Below are 24339 nucleotides of genomic sequence, written 5' to 3'. Positions count from 1 at the left end.
TACTTTCAACACCTCGTTTTGCAAATGAAGTGTCCTGGGCACAGAGAGGTTGAGTAACTTGCCCAAGGGCACACAGCAGTAAGTGACAGCATGGATTTGAGCACAGTGAGTCTAATTTTACAGGGTATTCTTTTAACCACCACACTGTAGAGTCAGAACCTCTCCCTGGGCTCCAGGGGGTATATGCATCTTCCTACTTGACATTTTCACTTGTATGTCTAATTGGCATCTCAAATTTACTATGTCCACCCCATCCTGTATCACTTCAGATCTCCCTTTCTGGTCTTTCCCATCTCATTAAATGGCACTAAAACTCACTTGGGTGCCCAGGCCAAAATTCTAGCATCTTCTCTTTTTCTCGATCTCACATCTAGTCATTAGCATGCCTCATAGATTCTACAGTGTATCTTGATTTGGACTCTTTCTCCTCCTTCCAAGGCCCCCAGCCTAGTCCAGACCACTGCTTTCTCCTGACTGGATGATTGCAGTACCCTCCTAATAGATCTGTCCCTTACCCCTTGTGTCTTCTCCACACAACAGCTAGAGTGATGTTTTCTGCTTTTTCCTAAACGTTTTATTGAAGCATTGATATGTTCCAAAAATTGCAGAAATAATGTAACTGTACGGCTTGATGAATCTTTAGAATGTGACCTGCTTATTTAACCAAAACCCAGAGTGAGAAACATAACATTACCAGTAGCTCCAGAAGTCCCCTCTTGTGTTCCCTTCCAGCCACTATCCTCCCTCCCTGCCATCCACATAATCACAATGTTTGCTTCTAACTTCATGGTTAATTTTGCTTCTTCTTAAACTTCCATATAAGTAAAATTTAACACAGTAGGTATACAACGTGAATGTATCGCAATTTATGTATTCATTTTACTCGGATAGTTGGGCTTCTGACTTTGATCTATTGTGAATAGTATTGCCACAAACATTGTACATGTCTTTTGCTAACCATACATAAGAATTTCTGTGGGTATATTTCTAGGAGTGGAATTGCTGAATCAAATACTAAGTATATATTCAGCTTCAATAGATATTTCAAAATAGATTTTCAAAGTGGTTATAACCATTAGTAGTATATGAGCATTCCAGTTACTCTACATCCTCACCAAGATTTGGTGTTATTTATCTTTTTCATTGTAATCATTCTGATGAGTGTGCATGGATATCTCATTGTGGTTTTAATTTACGTTTTCCTGATGACTAATGGAATTGAGAACCTTTTCATATGTTTATTGGCCATATGGGTATCTTCTTTTGCAAATGCTTGTTTAAGTCCTTTGCCTATTTGTTGTTGTTGTTATTGGGTAGTGTGCCTTTTTCTTATTGATTTGTAGCGTTCTTTTTATATTTTATTTTATTTGTAGAGATGGAGTCTATAAACATTATGTTGCCCAGGTTGGTCTCAAACTCCTGGCCTCAAGCGATCCTCTCACCTTGGCCTCTCAAATTGCTGGGATTACAGGCATGAGCCACTGTACTTGGCTGATTTATAGCATTCTTTATAGATTCTGTATATACATACTTTGTTATGTGTTGGATATATGTGTTGTAAATATCTTCTTTGCCACTCGGTGGCTTGCTTTCCTACTTGGTTAGTGGTACCTCTCAGTGAACAAAACTTCTTAATTTTTGTACAGTACAAATTGTCATTCTTTTCCTCTATACTTATTAACTTTAATGTCTTTTTAAAGCAGTCTTTGCCTACCCCAAGGCCATGAAGATATTCTGTGTTCTCTTCTAAAAGTTTACTGTTTTACGTACCACGTTTAGATCTATGTTCTACGTGGAATTAACTTTTGTATGTGGTATAAAGTGTAGGAGTCAAGGTTAATTTTCTTCCTTATGAATATCCAGTTGACTCACTACAATTGTTTTATTTTTTATTTCTTTTTATAATGTATTACCCTCCTTTGAGAACACAATTTTTTAAAAAATCCTTTCCTTATTGTCAAAGTGACAGTGTTCTTAAACCAGATCATGAAATTCCTCCTGCTCAAAAACTAGAGTAGTTTCCCATCGCAGGTTTTTTTTTCTTTTCTTTTTTCTTTTTTTTTTTTTGAGGCGGAGTCTCGCTCTGTCGCCCAGGCTGGAGTGCAGTGGCCCGATCTCGGCTCACTGCAAGCTCCGCCTCCCGGGTTCCCGCCATTCTCCTGCCTCAGCCTCCCGAGTAGCTGGGACTACAGGCGCCGCCACCACACCCGGCTAATTTTTTTTTGTATTTTTAGTAGAGACGGGGTTTCATTGTGTTAGCCAGGATGGTCTCGATCTCCTGACCTCGTGATCCGCCCGTCTCGGCCTCCCAAAGTGCTGGGATTACAGGCTTGAGCCACCGCGCCCGGCCTTTTTTCTTTTAATAATTGTAGCTTTTATTTTAGATTCAAGGAGTACATGTGCAGGTTTGTTACATGGGTTTACTGCATGATCCCATCACCCAGGTAGTGAGCATTGTTCTCAATAGTTTTTCAAACCTTTCCCCACTCCTTTCCTCCCTCTTCTAGTAGTCCCCAGTGGCTATTGTTGTCGTCTTTATGTCCAGTGTACCTAATGTTCAGTTCTCACTTATAAGTGAGAACATATGGTATTTGGTTTTCTGTTCCCGCATTAATTCACTTAGGATAATGGCACATTGCACTTTAGAAGAAGAAGACACACCTCCCACCATGGCTTTTCCTCCTCCATCTGCCCCCTTTTCGGTTTCCCTCCTACGGGTCTCTTCTCTCGCTTCTACTGGGGAAACACTGACCTCCTTGCCACTCTTCATTCTTCCAGGTGCTTTTGCACAGGGATTCCTGTGCTCAGAGTACTCTTTCTCCATGTCTCACCTAGGATCACTCTCCGTTTCACTCACCTCTCTGCTCAAATGTCCTTTCCTCAGAATGGACCACGCAATCACCCCACCCACCATTAATGAATAAATAATATGTAAAAGTCCTCTGTATCTGTGTATTATTAATGCTGTCTTCCCTACTATGTGATTCTTTGAGAGAAGGGATTGTATCTTATTTGCTTTTGTATATCTCGTTTGCAGCATGATACACAGAACTGAAGTAGTGTCCTGAGTTTATTACATATGATAACTCATTGTTTTCCTTGCTTTGTCCACATTAGCCTTGGATAATTCCGACTCTGCTATAAATCTTTAGTAATGTGGATCAGCTCTGGTGGAATATTAACTTTTTGTACTTTTTTAAAAAGGGGGTGCTAAGCAATATTGTAGCTGAACTCACTTTTAACTGTTTTACATGGAAATAATGCATAGGCTGAGCCCAAATGAACTTTTTATGTTGGCAAAAGAACACAGGTTTCAGTGACTTTATGTAGCCAGGCCCTATGTTTTCTCTAACAGTGATACTAATTGTGTTCAAGTTTATAACATTACATTTTTTTTCTAAGCACTCTACAATCCAGATTTAGTGATTCTCATTGACCTACTTCCTATTATTGGGGCTATTCTAGGGCTACATGCATAAAATAAAATTTGTTTTTTAGGCAAGGGTTAGATCTACCTTTCATTTGTTTATTTGTTCATTCTTTGTCAAGGCAATTATTTCCACCATTGATTGCATTTGTTTTCCTTTTTGTAAATCTGTAAGCTGTTATCTGACACACATGAGTCTTTTATTATTCTTTTATTAATCATCAAATGCCATTAAATTATAGAGCAGAAAGAGACTAATAAGATCATCTTATCCAGCTATAGAAGTATTACTGGATCAGTTGATAAATATAGTTAGTATATTAAAATATTGCATCTTTAATAATCAGCTTCATAAAGCTGATAACTGTGCTATGGGTGTGTTAAGAGACTATGCTAAATCTTAGGAAAAACACACTGAAGTATTTAGGAATAAAGATGCCATGAGTTGTATAACTTACTCCTAAATGGTTCAGGAAAAAAAAAAAATATGTATGTGTTTGTGTGTGTGGGTTTATGTGTGTTCATGTACAAGGAGAAACAAATACAGAGCAAATTACAAACCTAATGAAGCAAAACATTAACAAGTAGATTTGGGTAAAAGGCATATCAGTGTTATTTGTACTGTTCTTGTAACTTTTCTGTAAGTGTGAAATTATTTCCACATAAACAGTTTGAAAAATTATCTCATCCATCCCTCCCAGGAAAAACATTCAGTCCTCATGACATCATCACACAGAGGTTAACTAGCTTTCCATTACCCAGAGTTAGAAACAAAACTGACTCTTAGTCCCGTGTACCTCTGTTATACTATGCTGCGGCCTTCTGGTAAATACAGTTACTGAGCACTAATCGAATATGGGGGCCAGTCATCCTGCTATGTGCTTACATAGGACACAGCCAAGCTTGCATATTAGTGATATAGTTTCGAGTACCTTTAAAAAGTAATTTGGCTATTACCTGGTCAGCCTCACAACCTCCAGCCCCTCTATTACCTGGACGCCTTGTTATTAGATACGCTGCTCATTGTAATGAGACACACCTGTGTTTGCATTTTAACAAACAGTGGTTTTGTTCTTCTATTTCTTGATAGCTACTGCTTCTTGGGACACCTTTCTCATGCTATGGAATTTCAAGCCACATGCTAGAGCTTACAGATATGTGGGTCACAAGGATGTTGTAACCAGCGTGCAGTTTTCTCCACATGGAAACTTATTGGCATCTGCCTCACGAGACAGAACCGTGAGACTCTGGATTCCTGATAAGTAAGAGAAACAAAGAAACACTTGATATCCTCTGGATTTGGAAATGTGAAAGAAAGCTGAGCCCGGCTGCTGCTCATGCACTGCTGCCCGCACTATTAGTCTCAGTCACATACAAGGCATGCTGCCCTTGTGGTAAAGTCAAACTAATTCATACAATTTTTTCCTCAAAATTATGTCTTCTTTTTGAAAACTGTTTCCTACCATGGAAATATGCTTAATACATCTAAAGTTTTTTTGAGGGAGTAGTGGTAGCTATCAATCCCTTTGTAGATCTGAGGTAAGCTTTAGACTGTCTCCCCAGAATGATACACATCAGTTTGTATAACCAAAAATTCACAGTTTATTAACTTCCTAATGCACATTCATGGATCCTTCAAGGGCCCTTGGATCCCTATTGAAAACCCTGTGCCTTTGATTTGATTTGTATCACTCATTATCAGGGTCCAGAATTTTCTTGTTAAAGAAAATTTCTGACAAAAGTATAAATCATTGTATTTGTGTAAGGCAATATCCATTATAACAAATCTCTGTAAGAGAGACTTTTGAAACCCTAACTAATGGCCCATCTATTTTAAGTAATTATTGAGCCATGATTTTTAAAAATGGTTTTAAGCTTTAAAGTATGTAAATTTTCAAACATACATGAAAACAGAATGAATAGCATGACTGCCCCGCCGCATACTCCCATCGATCAGCTTCAACAGTTGGTCAGGATTCTGCCCATCTTGTTTCATCCACACTTCCCCTCACTTTTTCCCCTGGGGTATTTTTAGAACAAATCCTACATATCATATCATTTCCCCCCATAAATACTTCAGAGCAGAGGTCCCCAAGCCCTGGGCCACCGACCAGTACCAGTCCATGGCCTGTTAGGAACCAGGCCAGAGCTCTGCCCTCTGTCAGATCAGCGGCAGCATTAGATTCTCACAGGAGCACAAACCCTATTGTGAACTGTGCATGTGAGGGATCTCGGTTGCATGCTCCATATGAGAATCTCATGCCTGATGATCTGTCACTGTCTCCCATCACCCCAGATGGGACCATCTAGTTCCAGGAAAACAAGCTCAGGGCTCCCATTGATTCTACATTATGGTGAGTATGTAATAATAGTAGAAATAGGGCTGGGCGTGGTGGTTCACGCCTGTAATCCCAGCATTTTGGGAGGCCGAGGCAGGTGGATCACCTGAGGTCAGGAATTTGAGACCAGCCTGGCCAACATGGTGAAACCCTGTCTCTACTAAAAATACAAAATTAGCCAGGCATGGTGGCATGCACCTGTAATCCCAGCTACTCAGGAGACTGAGGCAGGAGAATTGCTTGAACCCGGGAGGTGGAGGTTGCAGTGAGCCGAGATCGTGCCATTACATTCCATCCTGGGCAGAAAAGGACACAACTCCTTCTCAATAATAATGATAATAATAGAAATAAAGTACACAATAAATGTAATGCACTTGAATCATCCCCAAATCATCCATCCTTCTCCCTGACTCCCTGGTCCCATGGAAAAATGGTCTTCCATGGAACTGGTCTCTGGTGCCAAAAAGGTTGGGGACCACTGCTTCAGAAGATAAGAATTTGAGCATATCCTTGACCCTGTTGTGGCAGGATTTGACTTGTAGTCTGTGACTAAACAGGCCCAGGTACTCCCAAATGAAGGAAAGCTCATGGGCATTCCCATGCCAGTGGGTGCTTTTTTTCTGCCACCACCCAAGGGGAACTCTATGCTGAGAAATCTGAATATTATTCCAATGGTAGTGAAAACTATTGAAGAGAAGTGACATGTTATAATGGATGGCAATGTAGCAGGGGATTTTAAGGGAGAAGGAACTGGTTTGGGGTCCAAGAGGAGAAGCATGTTCTAAAACCCTTAACTTTGGGAATTTCGAACTAGCTTTTTTACTATCTTCAGCACAGCATAACTTTAGTCTCCCATTACTAATTCAAAGAAATCTCAGTGAACAAACTGTATAAGGGTAGATGAGCTAAAAGCTCACTGAATCATTAATTTGTCATAGCTCATCTAAATGCAATGATTAGGCTAGTGTAGGTGTCCCTAGTTTCTCTTTCTAAATCATGTCATAGTGGGAACAGAGCAATAATGGTGGATCGTGGCAACGGGAAGGAAGATGATGTGTCAGTTATCTATTGCTGTATGACAGTCGCAAAACCTTAGTACCTTACTGTAGAAACAATGATTTGTCACAATTTTGTGGGTTGTCTGGATGGTTCTTTTGCTTATATGGTGCAGGCTGAGATTACTCATGCAGCTTCATAGAGCTGGCAGATGGGTAGACGGGTTCCATTCCTCATTCATATGCCTGGGGCCTTGGTGCGGGCTGGTGGCAATGGCATCTTGGTTCTCCATGTGCCCTCTCTCCAGCAGGATAGCCTGTAGTTTTCTCACAGCATGACAGCTGGGTTCCAGGAGAATCAAAGCAGAAGCTGCTAGACCAATTAAGAACTAAGCCCGAAACTTGCAGTGTCACTTCTACCACGTTCTGTTGCTCAAAGTAAAGTCACAACACCAGCCCAAAGGGAGGAGAAATAAACAGACTCCACCTCCTTTGAAGCCGAGAGACATGCATGTACAGGGATGAGATGAGTCACACCACCTCCCCTCAAAAGTCACACCACCTTCCCTCAAAAGTCACAACACCTCCCCTCAAAGGGAGGGGAAATAAACAGACTCCACCTCCTGTGACGCAGAGAGACATGCATGTACAGGGATGAGATGAGTATTGGCAACCATATTTGCAGATAGACACCACAGCTGGTGACCAGAAGGCTAAGAAAGAATAGGGAGAGGCTGGGGGCATGGCTCACACCTGTAATTCCAGCACTTTGGGAGGCTGAGGCAGGAGGATCACTTGAGGCCAAGAGTTCAAGACCAGCCTGAGCAACATAGCGAGACCCTGTCTCTATAAAAAATTAAAAATAAAAAAATTATCTGGGCATGGTGATGCCCACCTACAGTCCTAGCTCCTCAGGAGGCTGAGGAGGGATGATCTCTTGAGTGCAGGAGTTTGAGCTGCAGCGAGTAGTGATTGTACCACTGTATTCTAGCATGTGTGATAGAAAGAGAACACGTCTCAAAAAAATGAATAAATAAGAAAAGAATAGGTAGGAGCAAGCCTGAAAGCAAGTCTGGCCCAGAGTTCGTCACAGTGGGCAGTCAAGAGAATTTAGTTGAAAGGGCAAGTAAATATGTAGGAGGCAGAGAGCCTATATTAAGTCAAGATGAGGAACTGGAAACCAGTTAGGCACCAGCACGATAAACACAAGGCACTCCTATCTTGGTTTCTTCTGTGTTTCCTGTTGAAACTGGATCCGGTGCTTGGTTTAGCCTATGCCTGAGAGGAGAGCCTTTTAGAAAGGAGGCAAACGACAGCCTGCTGGAGTCGGAGTGCAGAACTAAAAATCAGGGCAGATTTTGATGATACTGACAGCCCATCTCAGCTTCCTGGTCATTGCAGATGCCTTTTCTTTCTTTTGTTTTCGCTAGGCATTATACTTGGATTCAGGCTAAACTATACTCCTGATTTCCACTCATGAAATTTACCCTTGAAACTTCACTGAGCTAATCCCTGGATGCTCCCTTCTAATTTTTGTTTAATATGTATTTCAGTTTTTCTGGAGTAATATCACATGTCAGGTGACGGAAATTTATGATAAAGTCACCTTTGCTCCCTACAGACCACTGGAAGGGTAAGCCAGGTTGGATCTACGAGCCTTTGTTGACTGTTCCAAGTGGAATTCAACATGTGTTGAGTTCTTTTTATGTGCTTGACATGTTGCTAGATGCTGGTCTTATAGAGATGAATAAATCATCATTCCTGTTCTCCAAAAATGTACTGCATAAGAGGAGACAAATTGTTCTTTAAAAAGTCACTGTATAATGTAGTAAGCAAAATTGTTGTAGCAAATATGGGGCCATTAAGCCTGTCTGGCTTGGCCAGGGGGGTCTGGGGATGGGGGAAATAGTCCATTCTGAGAAAGCAGTAAGTGCAAAGGCAGGGGTGTGTTTGAAGTGCTGTGACTGTTCCAAGTACAAAGTTCAGCATGGCAGGATGCCTCACCAACGCACTTGGGCATTGTGCTTTCTTTCGGAGAAGAGCCAGTGACACATTTACACTGGGATTTACATGCTTGGAGTTACGCTCTTAGCAAGGTAATAAGCACAATATGTAGGTGACTGGCAGGGGACAAAAGATTAGAGCAGAGAGACCAGTTAAGAGGCTTTTGCAATAACCTAGGTGAAGGATGTTAAGGATATATCTACCTTAAGGCAAGCAGAGCCCACACAGAAGAGGAGGATTCAGAAGATATTTAGGAAGTGAGGATGATATGGTTTGCTAACTTACTGGATGTGGGAGAGGATGCGGGAAGAGTTGAGTGTGACTTCCAGGTTTCTGGCTTGGACACAGGCTGATGTCACTCTGAACAGCCAAGGTAGCAAAATACAGGACAAGGTGCAGGTGTATGGGAGATCAGTGTGAACATTTGAACATCTGAGACACATATATTGTGGCCATCTAAATTCTGTTGCCTGACGTTTTTCAAGCACTTATGACAATTTTCCCCATAGGGTATCTTGAGTATCAATATGATTTTCTAAATGGGAAAATTACTAAGTCCTAGATACAATGTAAGGTGAAAATGCCCTGGGAACTTGAGAACACTGACACAAAGTAGCATTTACCACATATCACCTTGCAACTCCAACACTATCTAGCCTGCTTCCATTTTAAGATTTTCTGCTTCTCAAATGCCTCACATTATTTTCTCCATCTTTTCTTCTATTCTTTTCTGCCCTTCAGTTCTCAACACCTGAAATTTCATGGAAATTTCAGTGTTGATGAAGGGTACAGTACAACACAGCCCTTTCATACTTTTGTTAGGTTTTACAAGAGTTAAACCATTTTATTTAAACTATTTTATATGTTTCAAAGTCTGTATTATGATTAAGTATTAACTATAATTAAATTAAGTGGGTTATAAATATTAAACTGTTTATTTCCAGGAGAGGAAAATTCTCAGAATTTAAAGCTCATACAGCTCCAGTTCGAAGTGTAGACTTTTCAGCTGATGGCCAGTTTCTAGCTACAGCTTCTGAAGACAAATCCATAAAAGTATGGAGCATGTATCGCCAGCGCTTCCTGTATTCTTTGTATCGACATACACACTGGGTACGCTGTGCCAAGTAAGTGCAAAAAATTTCATATTGAGATTTCCACATATTTTTTCTGCTTCACGTTTGCCCCCAACTTCCAGAGAAAGGATTTGAGGACATATTCATTCATTCATTCAACAGATATTTGTTTGTGACTGCTATGTGCAGAACAATAGTAAACAAAATAGTGAGATGTGGTTGGATTGTAGATAAAGTTGGAAGTTACAACCGGCAGTACAAGCTGTTACATCAGATTTGACACAGCGAAGTCAGGAAGAACTCCAGAGTCTTTGGCAGCAGTCTGTTGGAAGGTGAATGCTATTGTAGGTGTTGTTACCTGTTGGCCAACAGCTGTGGAGTCTTCCTATTCATAGGACACACGCTAAAGTACTGACAGTGCAGATTGCATTTCCCCATCAGAACTCTCTGGGGGCCGGGCGCCATGGCTCACGCTTATAATCCCAGCACTTTGTGAGGCCGACGCAGGCGGATCACTTGAGGTCAGGAGTTTTGAGACCAGCCTGGGCAACATGGCAAAATCCTGTTTTTATTAAAAATACAAAAATCAGCCAGGCGTGGTGGCACATGCCTGTAGTCCCAGTTACGTGGGAAACTGAGGCAGGAGAACCACTTGAATCCAGGAGGCAGAGGTTGCAGTGAGCTGAGATCTTACCACTGCACTATATCTAGCCTGGGCGACAGAGTGAGATTCCATCTCAAAAAAAAAAAAAACAAAAAAAACCAAAAAAACCACTACCTGGGCGGGAAGGGTTATTTTATTTTCCCTGTTTTGCAGATAAGGAAAGTGAGTTTCAGAGAGGTAAAGTTAGACTCATCTAGTTGGAAGTGACAGAAGCCTAAGCCAGTTTTTTTCTCCCTGCCAGGTGGTTAAAGTAGCTGGTGTGTTTGGAGTGGGGAGGGGACAGACTAGAACCAGGGACTCTAGTACTGTTAGACCTCTCTGTGTCTTATCTTGTCTTGGGGCCCCTCTATATGCTGGCTCCATTCTCTCAAATGTCCTGGTGCCCAGGTCCCTGCTGGCTCTAGGCTTCAGTCCTCACAGCCTTGTGACTGACTAGAAAGGAAAGCTTCTTTACTCCCAGCTCCAGTTAGAAGAGTATCAGGTGGTGACTCTGGCCTAGCCTGGAGCCTATGCCCATCCCTTGCCTAGCAGTGAGATGCTGTGGCTGCTGCAGTTTAGGTCAGGGGCCTGGCTGAAACCAGTTACTCTGACCAAGAAGGAGGGGTCATACAAACACACGTTCTAGGCATGCGAATAGGGGACACTTCTCACAGGAAGCGGGTATGGGGTATGGCACAGAGGTGGTCAGCAGGGGAAAACTGTGGCCCCTGCAGCCATCCTGCTTTGTGCCGGCTGTATGAAATAACATACCAGGTGTCCCCAGCCAGGATCTGGTGGAGTGGGAGTTTGAGCTTTGCTCTGTCTGTCTTGCCTTACAGCCCCCACTCCTCACTATCGTTATGGCCTCTGTGGGACATTATTCCTCAGGAGGTGTTGATTATCACCTATGGCCATGAGCCTAAGAAGAATATAAGAAGATAGGCATAAGGTCATACTTTTAGTCACTAGGTTTCTCTTTTAAAGGTTTCAGACAGTTTTTGATTGTAGACATCTCAGAATTATTTCTTTTCTTTTTTTTTTTTTTATTTGAGATGGAGTCTCGCTCTGTCACCCAGGCTGGAGTGCAGTGGCGCGATCTCGGCTCACTGCAAGCTCTGCCTCCCGGGTTCATGCCAATTCTGCTGTCTCAGCCTCTCCAGCAGCTGGGACTACAGGCGCACGCTGCCACACCCTGCTAATTTTTTTGTATTTTTAGTAGAGACAGGGTTTCACCGTGTTAGCCAGGATGGTCTTGATCTCCGGACCTCGTGATCTACCCACCTCGGTCTCCCAAAATGCTGGGATTACAGGCGTGAGCCACCGCGCCCGGCCAGAATTATTTCTATATATGCCATATAGTTGTGTGGCTAAAAACATGGACCCTGGACCTAAATATGTAGGTTAAAATTCCAACCCCACTACTTACCAGCTGTGAGACCTGTGGGGAAGTTACCTAACTTCTCAGTACTTCGGTTTTCTTACTTGTCATCATAAGATGATGATAGTAGTAACCTGCCACATAGATTGTGATGGTATTCAAATGAGTAAATATCTGGATAGCACTTAGAATGGTGCCCCTCACATAGTAGTCAGTATATAATTCTTAGCTGTCATTCTCATCACCATCATTGGACATCTCATTCTTGTTAAATTTATAAAGATACTTTATAACTTGAGTTGACAATTTTTTCCCAGCTGAGGAGATAACGCATGATGGTCCCAAGAGGCTGATCATTTGTATTGATTTATAAAGTGATGCTGTGAAGAAGAAGAGGAGGCAGAGGGCAGAGGTTCAGGCTCTGTTCTGGGATGGGTCAGGTACAGAGAGAGTTAGTTAGCTCCCACTGTGAGCCAGCTCTGGGTATGGTTGGCAAAGGAAGCATATTCTTCACTGCACAATAAGCAAAAACATGACTGTTGAGTTAACTAAGCAAAACAATGCCTAAGTTCCACCCTGAATAATAATAATAGCTGTTGCTGGCCCTGCGTGGTGGCTCATGCCTGTAATCCCAGCACTTTGGGAGGCCAAGGCTGGCAGATCACTTGAGGTCAGAAGTTCAAAACCAGCCTGGCCAACATGGTGAAACCCCGTCTCTACTAAAAATATAAACATTAGCCAGGCGTGGTGGCAGGCACCTGTAATCCTAGCTACTCAGGAGGCTGAGGCAGGAGAATCGCTTGAACTTGGGAGCAGAGGTTGCAGACAGCTAAGATCATGCCACTTCACTCCAGCCTGGGCAACAGAGTTAGACTCTATCTCAGAATAATAATAATAATAATAATAGCTGTGTAATAATAATAATAATAGCTGTTTTTATCCAATGCTCTGTGTTCCTGTTTCCTTCCAAAATGAAGGTGCCTTTTAATAACTCTCATACCTATGTATACATCAGATATTAGAGGGAATCGGCAGACCATGTAACCCTGAGGGTACACATTTGGCATGATGTTTAGCCTGATTCCTGTAGCTGAGGTAATTAGTGGAGTGATGGTGGCTGATATAGTTTTTATTTTCTAATAACAAGAAGGAGTATTATGAAGTTGTTCATATAAGAGAGAATTTTTTATGGAAGTAAATTATAGGAGATACTTTATTCATTGTCCTTGTATTGAATCATCTATATATAAGTCTTTTATCAAAGGGTAATCCTAGTGTCAGACAATAATTTATGAAAAGTCACCAATAATGTGAAATTTTGGTATTCAAAATATTACTTTAATAAGTATAGTCACTGCCCTGTACCATATAGCTGTGTTAAGTATGTAGAGATGAAAGACACAGTCTCGGCCTCAGGGAGGCGATAGTTAGTTCAGTGGGGAAAAATAGATACTAAATAATTATAAAATGGTGTGTCCTGTGGGAAAAAGTGGCACACAAGATGGTAAGGGAGTAATAAATGAGTGAGCATTGAACAAGATTTGTGTGAGGAAAATACAAGAAAGCCGTTTCAGGCCCAGAGCTGAGGGGACAGAAGAGGAAGAGGAGGCAGCGGCGTATTTGTCAGTTGCGAAGAGACAGGGCAAACTGTCTTCAGGAGGGAACCAGGAGGAGCAAAGCACTGTGGCCTGCAGGTACATAGTGTGCTCCAGGAACATTAATTATTCAGCTATGGTCAGAACACAGGAAGCATATGGGACACAACTATCCAATATTCCTATGCCTGCCTGCACCACAGCATCACCCCGGAGCAAGTTAGCTCCCTGCTCTCAGCCTCTGTGGAACTTGTGGGTATGGAGGCTTCTCTCACTGGACTGAGGATGAGAAGTACCAGCTGATGGTGTTTAGGATTGAGGGATGCCATAAGACTACCTCTCTTCCAGCTGGGTGCTAGTTAGGCAGAAACTCTGGAACTGGGGAGGAGCCACTGAAAATGTTCTTCCCCCTTATCAATTCGAGAGAAGAAAGCAATGGTGGAACTCTACACTTCTGTCTGCCTAGCATCCATTCCCCGTTTTCTGGTAGCAGTGCTCAAGCTTGCCCTGAGGAACCAGCTGCCCCCTCAGTCCCCTCTGTGTCATGTGCAGGAGTGGCCCTATCTCCAGTTCCAGCAGCAGACAATCAGCTCAGGCTCGCCCATGGAAACATAGCATCCCCTCCTGGGGGAGTGAGTCTTGTTGGAACCATGGGCCTCTCCTCTTGGTTGGCGGTGTTTAGGCTTATTTAAGCCTGTGACTGCTGAGGGACACCCTGGGCAAAGAACTGACCTAAAAATAATATTAATTCAGAAGAGAGCAGAGCTGTGAGATGAAGACAGAATGAATTTGTCTAATCACATTAATCACATGGTTTGCTCTGGATACAGCCATACCTGAAAGTATTAAAGAGAGAGAGAGAGAGAGAGAGAGAGGAGAGAGTGTGTGTGTGTGTCTGTGAGAGAGAGAGAGAAAGAGAGTCTTTAAAAATTCCCTTTTCCTTTTTTATTTTATCCTCAAAAAGATGCTTTCCATAGGAAGTGATACTGGAGCAGAGTTTTGAAAAGTGGGATCTTCTTACTCAGTCAAGACATTTCTTTTATCTCCATCCTCAACACTGCTGCTGTAGTTTTAGCACCATTGGCCTTTGTGGAGACTTTTGCAGGAATCTCCTAAATGGTCTCTCAGACTACAGATTCCCTCCTCCCACCCTCCGCCCTTCCATCTCTGCTTTTGTGAAAAACAAATCTGATCATGCTGTTTCTCACCTTAAAACCTCTCGGTGACTCCTTGCACCAGCGTGTGTGTACTGCCCTCCTGTCTTTCTTTTGTCACTTTCTGTCTTCTGTCACTTTCACCATTCACCTTCGTGCAGCCGGACAAGTCTCGTCAAGTGTGAATGACCCTTTATGCCTTGTGCCTTTCCATATGGTGATTTCCATGCTGGAACGCCCCCTGCTTCCACCCTTCCTTCACAACCTGCTCTGCATCTCTTCCTCCAAGAAAGGTTTCCGCCTCTCCTGGGCCAAGCTTATTGTGACTCCTTTATGCCACCACACTGCCCTGCTTATGAGGTCTGTTTGTCAGCTTAGGCCTCTCTTCCCTATTACACTTCGAATTACAAGTATTTATGTTGTATTCTCTTGCCAGGCACTGTTCTAAATTGTATGAATACAGCAGAAAATAAAACACAAAATTCCTACTCTTGTGGAGCTTCCTTTACTGAAGAGAGACAGACAGCAAACATATTAGTGATAAGTACTCTGGAGAAAAATTAGGTAGGGTAACAAGATGAAGAGTGGTGGGTTTGGGAGGTGGTCTTTTACATATCGAGGTCAGGGAAGGCATATTTACCAAGGTGATGTTTGAGCCAAGACTTGACTATACAGAGGAAATTAGTAAGGAGAGAGTGTTCAAGGTAGGTCAGATATGATCTGAGAAGCACTATAGAGTATCAGCTACAGGGTGGGAAACCGTCAGGGGTTGTGCAAAAATATGGTTGAATGAATCAGTGAAAGGTTGGTGAGTAGGCTTAGGTTTATCTCTAAAGCAAAGGTAATTTTCTTGGATTTCTTCAGAGAAGAGTTATTTTTGTGAATCTTTTCTAGCAAATCCAGGAGTACTGGTGCATGCATGTTTTGCATGGAGATGTTTATGTGGCTTCACTGCTTTCTTTGTCCATTTTGGTTGACTCTTGTTCAGTTGGCCAGTTGCTTACTTGGCTCACCTGGCCTTCATGGACTGTCTTTATCTTACTGGTACCTTAAGGTTCTGAGAGGTTTTTTTTTAAAATCAGTTTTCTTACTGTTTGGAGTAAATGATTAATGTAAAACTCTGCAGAGGCCTTCCTCAAGGAATGTTCTTTGATTAATAATTTGGTTAAATTTAATGAATAAGGATTTCATCTTCTTGGCAACTTTTTATTTATGTGCTCTACAACATGCTTATGGATTCTTTCTCATGCATTTATTATAATGTATCTTCTTGGCTTACCTTATTGCAGTTAGAACAAGAGAGTTTAGAACAATGTTTAGAGGACCTGATTGATCCCCCAGGCCCAGCCTCCCAGAGTGTTTGTGCATCTTCCCGTGAGAACTTAACCTTGATGAAATCATTCTAATCCAGGACTCTCAAAGATGTGCAGGACTAGAAGTCCTGTTTTCACTCTATACCCAAAGGTGAGAAAGCTCTAGGGAGCTTGAGTCATGTTTAATAAGTTTAGGAGAGTCTGAAACATAAGTCAGATGCCAGTTTAGTTATTTTTAATGACAATGCTAACTGCCAGAGAGCCTGGAACATTTGCATGTCTTAGTCAGGGCCTTCTTCTTTTGCCAAGTCAAGATATAATCAGAAGGCTGTTCAGTGAGCCCTGGAACTAAAGCAAGAGGAGTTTGTGGAAAAAATCTTGTTAGTTTTCTCAGGTTAGGATAGTGAGGTGGGCCCATCTCCCGAGTTTGTGGAAACAATCTTGTTAGTTTTCTCAGGTTAGGATAGTGAGGTGGGCCCATCTCCCGATCCACACACCTGCCAGTGATCAGTACTGCTGGTCATGCACCCCTCCCCTGAACCAGGATAGAGGCTGCTGACCAGCTCTTGCTCTTTGCTTGTTGCAGTTGTTGCACACCTCCTCTGTGTTGACGTAGTATCTTTCAGGTGATGCAGTACAGTGATTAGTTTCAGCAGAGAGGTAGCATACAGTAGTTAAGAGCCTGGGTTCACTAGCATGTTACTTGGGCACATCACATTCTCTGGGCATTAGTCTGCTCCCATATAAAATGAGTACAATGGAAGTGCCTTCCTCATAAGGTCACTGTGAAGATTAAATGAGTTCATGAATGTAAAGTGCCAATTAATGTCAGCTATTAACTACCCTCACATGCCAGTCCTCCCCCTAGGGATTATACTGGAGCCACTGTCAGGTGATATTCAAAAGTCATTTCACATATTTGCACATAGTTTTGGGGGTGGCTAATACAGATAGCTACTATCATCTATTAAATGTATGTTGTGTAGTAAACTTAAAAAGAAGGTCCTTTTATTTCAAAGTACTTGCGTCTGAAAATCCCTGCCTTTTAAGTGGAGTTCTTAGTCTGTTTAAATTTATGTAATCAGTCCTGTGATTGGTTTAAGTCTACCATCTTACTGCTTTCTATTTATCCCATTTATTCCTTGTGTTTGTTATTTCTTTATCCTCTCTCCTTTTGGATTAATCAACTGTTTCTTAGTTTTCTACTTATCTATTTTATTCTTAGCTTTACTCTTTGTCTTTTTTGTTTTGGGTAACCTCTAGAAATTACAATATGCATCCTTAACTTACCACAGTCTACTCTTGAATTAATTTCATGCTGTTTTATGTATAATGTTAGAACTTACAGAACTATATCTCCATTTACTTCTTGACAGTTTACACCTGCATATGGTGTAAGCTCACAATACGTTAAGCAGCCAATTTTCTTTTGAAGAAAATAAGAAACAAAAAAGTCTTTTATATTTACCCCCATATTTGCTACTTCCAGCATTCTTTATTCATTTGTGTAGATCCAGGTTTCCATCTGATATCATTTCTCTTCAGCCTAAAACACTTCACTTACCATTTCTTCTAGTGAAGGTCTCCTGGTGATGGATGACTTCTCTGAACTTTTGTTTATCCTTTATAAAGGATATTTTTGCTGAGATATAGAATTCTAGTTTGGCGGATAATTTTTTCTTTTAGTGCTTTAATGATGTCATTTACTATGGTCTGAGTTTGTGTCTCCCAAAAAATTCATGTGTTGAAATCCTTACCCCAAAAGTGATGGTATTAAAAGATGGGGCCTTGGGGAAGTGATTAGCTCATGAAGCACACCCCTCATGAATGAGATTTATGCCTTATAAAAGAGGCCCCAGAGAGACCCTTGCCTCTCACCATGTGAGAACACAGCAAGAAGGTGTCATTTATGAGCCAGGAAACAGGTTGTATTAGTTTGTTCTCACACTACTAATAAAGACATACCTGAGACTGGGTAATTTATATAGGAGAGGTTTAACTGACTCACAGTTCCGCAGAGCTGGGAGGCCTCAGGAAACTTACAAATCATGGTGGAAGGGGAATCAAATACATCCTTCTTCACATGGTGGCAGCAAGGAGAAATGCTGAGCAAAAGGGGGAAAATCCCCTTATGAAACTATCAAATCTCGTGAGAACTCACTCATTATAAAAAGAATAGCATGTCAGATGTTGTGGCTCATACGTGTAATCCCAGCACTTTGGGAGGCCAAGGTGGGTGGATCACCTGAGATCGGAAGTTCAAGACCAGCCTGACTAACATGGAGAAACCCCATCTCTATTAAAAATACAAAAAAAAAATTAGCTGGACGTGGTGGAGCATGCCTGTAATCCCAGCTATGGGAGGCTGAGGCAGGAGAATCGCTTGAATCCGGGAGGTGGAGGTTGAGGTGAGCCGAGATCATGTCATTGCACTCCAGCCTGGGCAACAAGAGCGAAACTCTGTCTCAAAAAAAAAAAGAAAAGAAAAGAAAAGAAAAAAAGAAAAGAAAAAAGCGGAAAAAAAAAAAGAATAGCATCAGAGTAACTGCCACCATGATTCAAATACCTCCCACCAGGTCCCTCCCACGACAAGTGGGGTTTATGGGAACTACAATTCAAGATGAGATTTGGGTGGGGACACAGCCAAGTCATATCACAGGCCCTCATTAAGCACCAAATCTACTGGTGCTCTGATGTAGAACTTAGCCTTTAGAACTGTGAGAAATAAATTTCTGTCGTTTATATGCTACCCAGTGTGCAGTATTTTGTTATAGCAGCCTGAATGGACTAAGATGTCATTCTATTGTCTTTTAGTTTGCATTTTTTTAATGTTAAGCCAGCAATCACTTTAATGTAATTCCCCTACATATAATGTATCTTTTTTCTCTGCTGCTCTCAGATCTTTTGTTTTCAGCAATTTGACCATGATGGGTCTAGGTATGGTTCTATCTATTTTTCTCATAGTTCACTGAAATGTTTGGATCTATGGATTAATATTTTTCATATTTGTAAAAATTTTTGTCCTTTTCTTCATATATTTTTCTTCCCTAATTTCTTTCTCATCTCTGAAGCTCCAAATTCATGTATATTTGACCACTTGATATTGTCCCACAGTTTTTTGAGGCTTTGTTCATATTTTGCCATTTTTTTCTCCCTATGCTTAGTTTGTGTAATTTCTATTGGCTTATCCTCAAGTTCACTGGTCTTTTCTACTGTAGGATCCAATTAACTGTATCCATTTCTCTGGTGAGATTCTCCATTTGTTTGCCCATGATGCCTGTCTTTTCCTTTTAATCCTTGAACATATTTGTAATAATTGTTTTACAGCTCTAATTCCAACATCTATGCCATATCTGGGTGAAATTTTTCTGCTTCTTCCTATGTCCTATGATTTTTTAATTGTATATCCAAACATGGCTAAATTTTTTAGTTTAGATTGTGCTGTCATTGTCTAAAGAGTGTTAAGTTTTGTTCTGGTAAGAAATTAACTTTCTGCTTGCCCAAAGAGATTCTGTTGAGGCTTGGATTTACCCTGTGTAGGGTGGATCTAGTGTAGTCTTTACTCATGGGCTGTAGTGCCAGTGGCCCTTCTAGCATTTCAGCTGAATACCTGGAGTATTCAGTAAAGGCTGGTCAGAGCTTGAACATCTCTCAGTTCTGTGTAACCTCTGTAATCTTTGTTCTGCTCACAGTCTCCCAGTAGTTGTTCTCTGCCAAGCCTTGTTGCCCTTGCACGGGCAGCTTTGTATTTGACAATACAAAGGGGATTGTATTGTATACAAGGGGGTTCCTTGTAAATTTTTTTTCCAATGCAGAATTTTCGGGGATTCTGCTCTTCGTAAATCTTCTCTTGTACCCTGTCCTCAAAATTTCAGCCCATTAGCAGCCCTGAGTTCTGATTGCTGTTTCCTGTGCCCAGTGAGACTGCTGTTATCTCCTTGGGCTCCATTTCCATGTACTAAGGTTTAGAAAGTGCTCCCATGTAGAAATCTGGGACAGATATATTGCTTATCTCATTTGTTTCCCGTCTCTCAAGATTCACAACCCTATGCTATCTCTTGCCTAGTTCCTAAAAACAGTTGCTTCATATATTTGGCAGTTGTATGGTTGTTTGTGGTGGAGGAGTAATTCTGATAACCTTTACTACCCCATGACCAGAACTGGAAATTCTGTCCAAGGAATTAGTGGAAACTGACAAGTCAATTTAAAAATTCACATGAATGTGATAAATGTACAAGAATAGCCAAGGAAAATTGACAAGAAAACAATTAGGGCTAGGTGGCTCACACCTGTAATCCCAGCACTTTGGGAGGCCGAGGTGGGTGGATCACTTGAGGCCAGGAGTTTGAGACCAGCCTGGCCAACATGACCCTAACAGTTAGGGCCAGGTGGCTCACACGTGTAATCCCAGGACTTTGGGAGGCCGAGGTTGGTGGATCACTTGAGGCCAGGAGTTTGAAACCAGCCTGGCCAACATGGCCCTAACAATTAGGGCCAGGTGGCTCACACCTGTAATCCCAGCACTTTGGGAGGCTGAGGCAGGTGGATCACTTGAGGCCAGGAGTTTGAGACCAGCCTGGCTAACATGGCAAAACCCCGTCTCTATTAAAAATACAAAAATTAGCCAGGCATGGTGGCACACACCTGTATTCCCAGCTGCTTGGGAGGCTGAGACACAAGAATCGTGTGAACCTTGGAGGCGGAATTTGCAGTGAGCCAAGATCACACCACTGTACTCCAGACTGGGTGGCAGAGTGAGACTCTATCAAAAAAAAAAAAAAAAAAATTATAAATTGGCTTTATGACTTATCAGCCTCTTGCAAGAAGTGGGTGGATTGCTTGAGTCCAGAAGTTAGAGACCAGCCTGGGCAGCATGGCAAAACGCCATTTCTATGAAAAATACAAAAATTAGCTGGGCATGGTGGCATGCACCTGTAGTCCCAGCTACTTTGGATGTTAAGCTGGGAGGATCACCTGAGCCTGGCAGGCCTAGGCTGCAGTGAGTTGAGATGGTGCCACTGCACTTCAGCCTCGCTAATGGAGAGAGACCCTGTCTCAGAAAAAAAAAAAAAAGAAGAAACTTGTCCAACCAGTTTTCAAAACATACTATAAAACCATAGTAATTAAAATATGGTGATCATGGTATAGGATTAAGAAAAGAGTTCATATAAAGCCCAGAAGCAGGTACATGTATATATGAGAACTTACAATAAAGGTGGCATTTCCAATCAGTGGGGAAATATATGGTCTATTTAATATGTAGTTAAGATAACTAGATTTATATTTGGAAAAATATAAAGTTGAATATTTTACCAAAAAAAATTTAGATGAATTAAACAACTAGATATTTAAAATAATCCAAGTGGTACTGCTCTTCCTCCCAGTGCATGGATAGTGTACTTAAATGGATGAAGACGATCAGTAGAGCAATTGTTTCTGCCTTTAGTATTTGAATTTGAAATGTATGCCATGGACTTAAGTAATTAAAATTCTGTGTCTATCTCCATGCCCAGTACTTTCTATGAGTTTGTTCTTGGAGCCCAAGCTTATTCAATGCAGTGCAGAGATGGTGCCCATTAGCGTAAAAGGAGGTGAACAGCTGATTGCTCTAGACTAACCTTTGTTATAATCTAATTTAACAAAGGTTAATTTAAATAAATAAGGTATACCATATATTGGGAAATATATTCATGCTTTTAAAATGTAAATAGTACAGTCTTTTTGTAAGTGTATTTGCAAAATATGTCAAGCATCTATGTTGCAGTGATTCTACAACCAAAAACGTATCTAAAATAAATACTTTTTTGCAAAAACATGAAAAAGCTTTGTATTCAAAGATAGTGCTTTCAGTATAATTTGAAATGATGAGAAATTAGAAATAACCAATTTTTCCAATTTTTATTTCAAATAAAAAACCTAGTTAAATATAGTTAGATTATGATGTAACCAGTAAAAAGGGAGTATATATGCAAGTTATGGCATGAAAATATGTTTACATGGGGGCATGGAATGCAGTGGTTGTATTTTAAAAGACCTTTGCATGAACAAAAGATGAGGTATCTATTATACACAAGATATTAAATGTAATTGTGTTTGAGTGACAGGATCTGGACTTTTAAAATTTTTTGTATTTCTCAATTTTTAAAAATAACTTTAATGATGAAGAAAACATCATTTGAAATACATGTAGGTGAGAAATATCTTTTTAGTCACAAAAGAATTTTTCTAAAAGTTAAAATTAGTATAGCCCTATGTTTTTAAAAATAATGCCCATATTGTGGGATAACTTACATTTCTTTATAGTGTTCTTAATAAAATACAAGTACAAGTTAATGTAGTAGAGAACTTTTCCAAGTCTATTGCTTTTCCAGCATTGATTTTTTGGGAGTAAATATCTGCCTATAATTTTCAGTTGTTGGTAGGATTGCAGAGTGATCTTTTGACCATCTGAATTGAAAAGATTTTGTAAAATTGTGGTAAAATATATATAACAAAATTTACCAATTTAACCATTTTTATGTATACAGTTCTGTGGCATTAAGTATATTCACATTGTTGTGCAAAGAATTGCAAAGATTTTTCTCAGCTTACATTGGCTATATATATTAAGTTAGTTTAAATTCCCTTAAAACTGTTTTTTAAAATTTCCTAAACATTTACTAAGGACCTACTCAGTGCCAGTGTCTGGGGATAGAGCATTGAGTAAGACAGATGTGAGTTGCCTCTTCTTGCTTATATCCTATTAAAGAAGCCAGCGTGGAGTACTGAAGTATAAATGTGGATGTTGAGGCAGGCGCGGTGTCTCACGCCTGTAATCCTGACACTTTGGGAGGCTGAGGCGGGTGGATCACTTGAGGCCAGGAGTTCAAGACCAGCCTGGCCAACATGGCGAAACCCCATCTCTACTAAAAATACATAAATTAGCTAGGTATGGTGGCACATGCCTGTAATCCCAGCTACCTGGAGAAGCAGGGTAACTGAAGCATGAGAATTGCTTGAACCCGGGAGGCAGAGGTCTCAGTGAGCTGAGATCCTGCCATTGCACTCCAACCTGGGCTACAGAGCGAGAGTGTATCTCTGAATGAATGAATGAATGAATGAATGAATGAATGAATGAATGAATGAATATGGTTGTGGGCAACTCCAAGAACACATCCTGGGGCGCTAGCCTACTGGTGACAGTGTTCAGGAAGGCCGCTCCTGAGGAAGTGACATTGAAGCAGAGAGCTTGAAGGATGTGTAAAATCCTTTTACAGATTTTAAACTAGGTAAAGACTAGGGGGCAGTGTTTAAGGCACAGGGAAACATCTGAGCAAAAGCAAGGGACCTAAGAGAAGGTGAGGAAGAGGAGGGTGATGAAGATGAAGGCACGAGCATGTCACACTTCTCCCCAAAGGAAACGAGAAACCACTGAAGGGTTTTAAGCAGAAAAATGACCCAATTTTATTTAAGATTTAAAGATCACTTTGTTACTTGTGGAGAGTGGAAGACAACAGGGCCAACTGTGGTTTGAGGAGACAGGACCCAATAATGGACTGGAATGTGGGAAAGTAGAAGAGAAAGAAGAATCAAGCCAGACCCCCGAGTTTCTGGCTTTAGAAACCATTTTCTGAGAAAGAAAATAGTGGATAAAGAGAAGGAAAAGAAGAGAACCTTCCTCTTCAAGAGGAAGAGAGTGAATTCATTTGGACAAGTTTAGAGCTGGAGGTTCTCGCAGGATATCCAAGAGGAGATGCCCAGCAAGCAGTTGTACTTATGCGTGGAGATTCCAGGAAGGAAGCCTGGGCACGTAGACGGTAAATTCCCCAACAAGTAATTTTCATGGCATGCTTCATCTTTTTACATCTTTTTCATCTGCTTTTTGTCTCTCAGCAGTTGCAGAAATGAATCCTGCTACTGTTGTCAACAGATGGTTTCTCTTCTAATGCTGACCAATACTTTAAAAAAAAAAATGTTTTGCTTATTGACTTGAACTTCACCCTCAATCTGTAAGCATCAAATTCTATCAAAGCAAACTCTGAGACTGCCAAATTTTTAGAGTCTGTGAAAATTTTAGGGCTGATTCAATCCAGACTCCTTCATTATACAAATAGGAAATGGTGGCCATTATGGTTGTGAGTTTACAAGATTACATAGCTGGACAGTTGCAGAACTGTCCCTAGGATTCAGGACTTAGTATTTACTGAGCAGTCTTATTTCCACTACTTTTTACTGCTTCCTCCTAGTACTGAAGAGCTGTTGGCTTCAGAGTTCCTCTTACTAATGATTTGTGTCTTATGGGACATGAAATAGTGCCTGCCCTGTGTGGTCCCAGAGCCCTGAGTGTGTTTTTATAGAAAATGTATTCTGAAGATAAGAAATAGCCAAAGGAGGCCGGGCGCGGTGGCTCAAGCCTGTAATCCCAGCACTTTGGGAGGC

At 41.1% G+C, this 24339-nt stretch overlaps 1 protein-coding gene across 2 annotated transcripts in view; it reads left to right on the top strand.

Moving 5' to 3' along the window:
- LOC105545862 (POC1 centriolar protein homolog B) overlaps window positions 1-24339 on the top strand; it is a 110977-nt gene that overhangs the window by 19986 nt on the left and 66652 nt on the right. For both annotated transcript variants that reach the window (XM_011988902.1, XM_011988903.1), the window contains exons 3-4: window positions 4518-4689; window positions 9710-9889. In XM_011988902.1, the coding sequence (XP_011844292.1) occupies window positions 4518-4689; window positions 9710-9889 (352 nt within the window). The remainder of the gene's footprint in view (window positions 1-4517; window positions 4690-9709; window positions 9890-24339) is intronic.

Source organism: Mandrillus leucophaeus, unplaced genomic scaffold (genome assembly GCF_000951045.1).
Source record: "Mandrillus leucophaeus isolate KB7577 unplaced genomic scaffold, Mleu.le_1.0 Scaffold340, whole genome shotgun sequence".
Lineage (NCBI taxonomy): Eukaryota > Metazoa > Chordata > Mammalia > Primates > Cercopithecidae > Mandrillus > Mandrillus leucophaeus.
The sequence above is the reverse complement of the archived record's forward strand: the minus strand, read 5'-3'. Positions and strand labels throughout refer to the sequence as shown.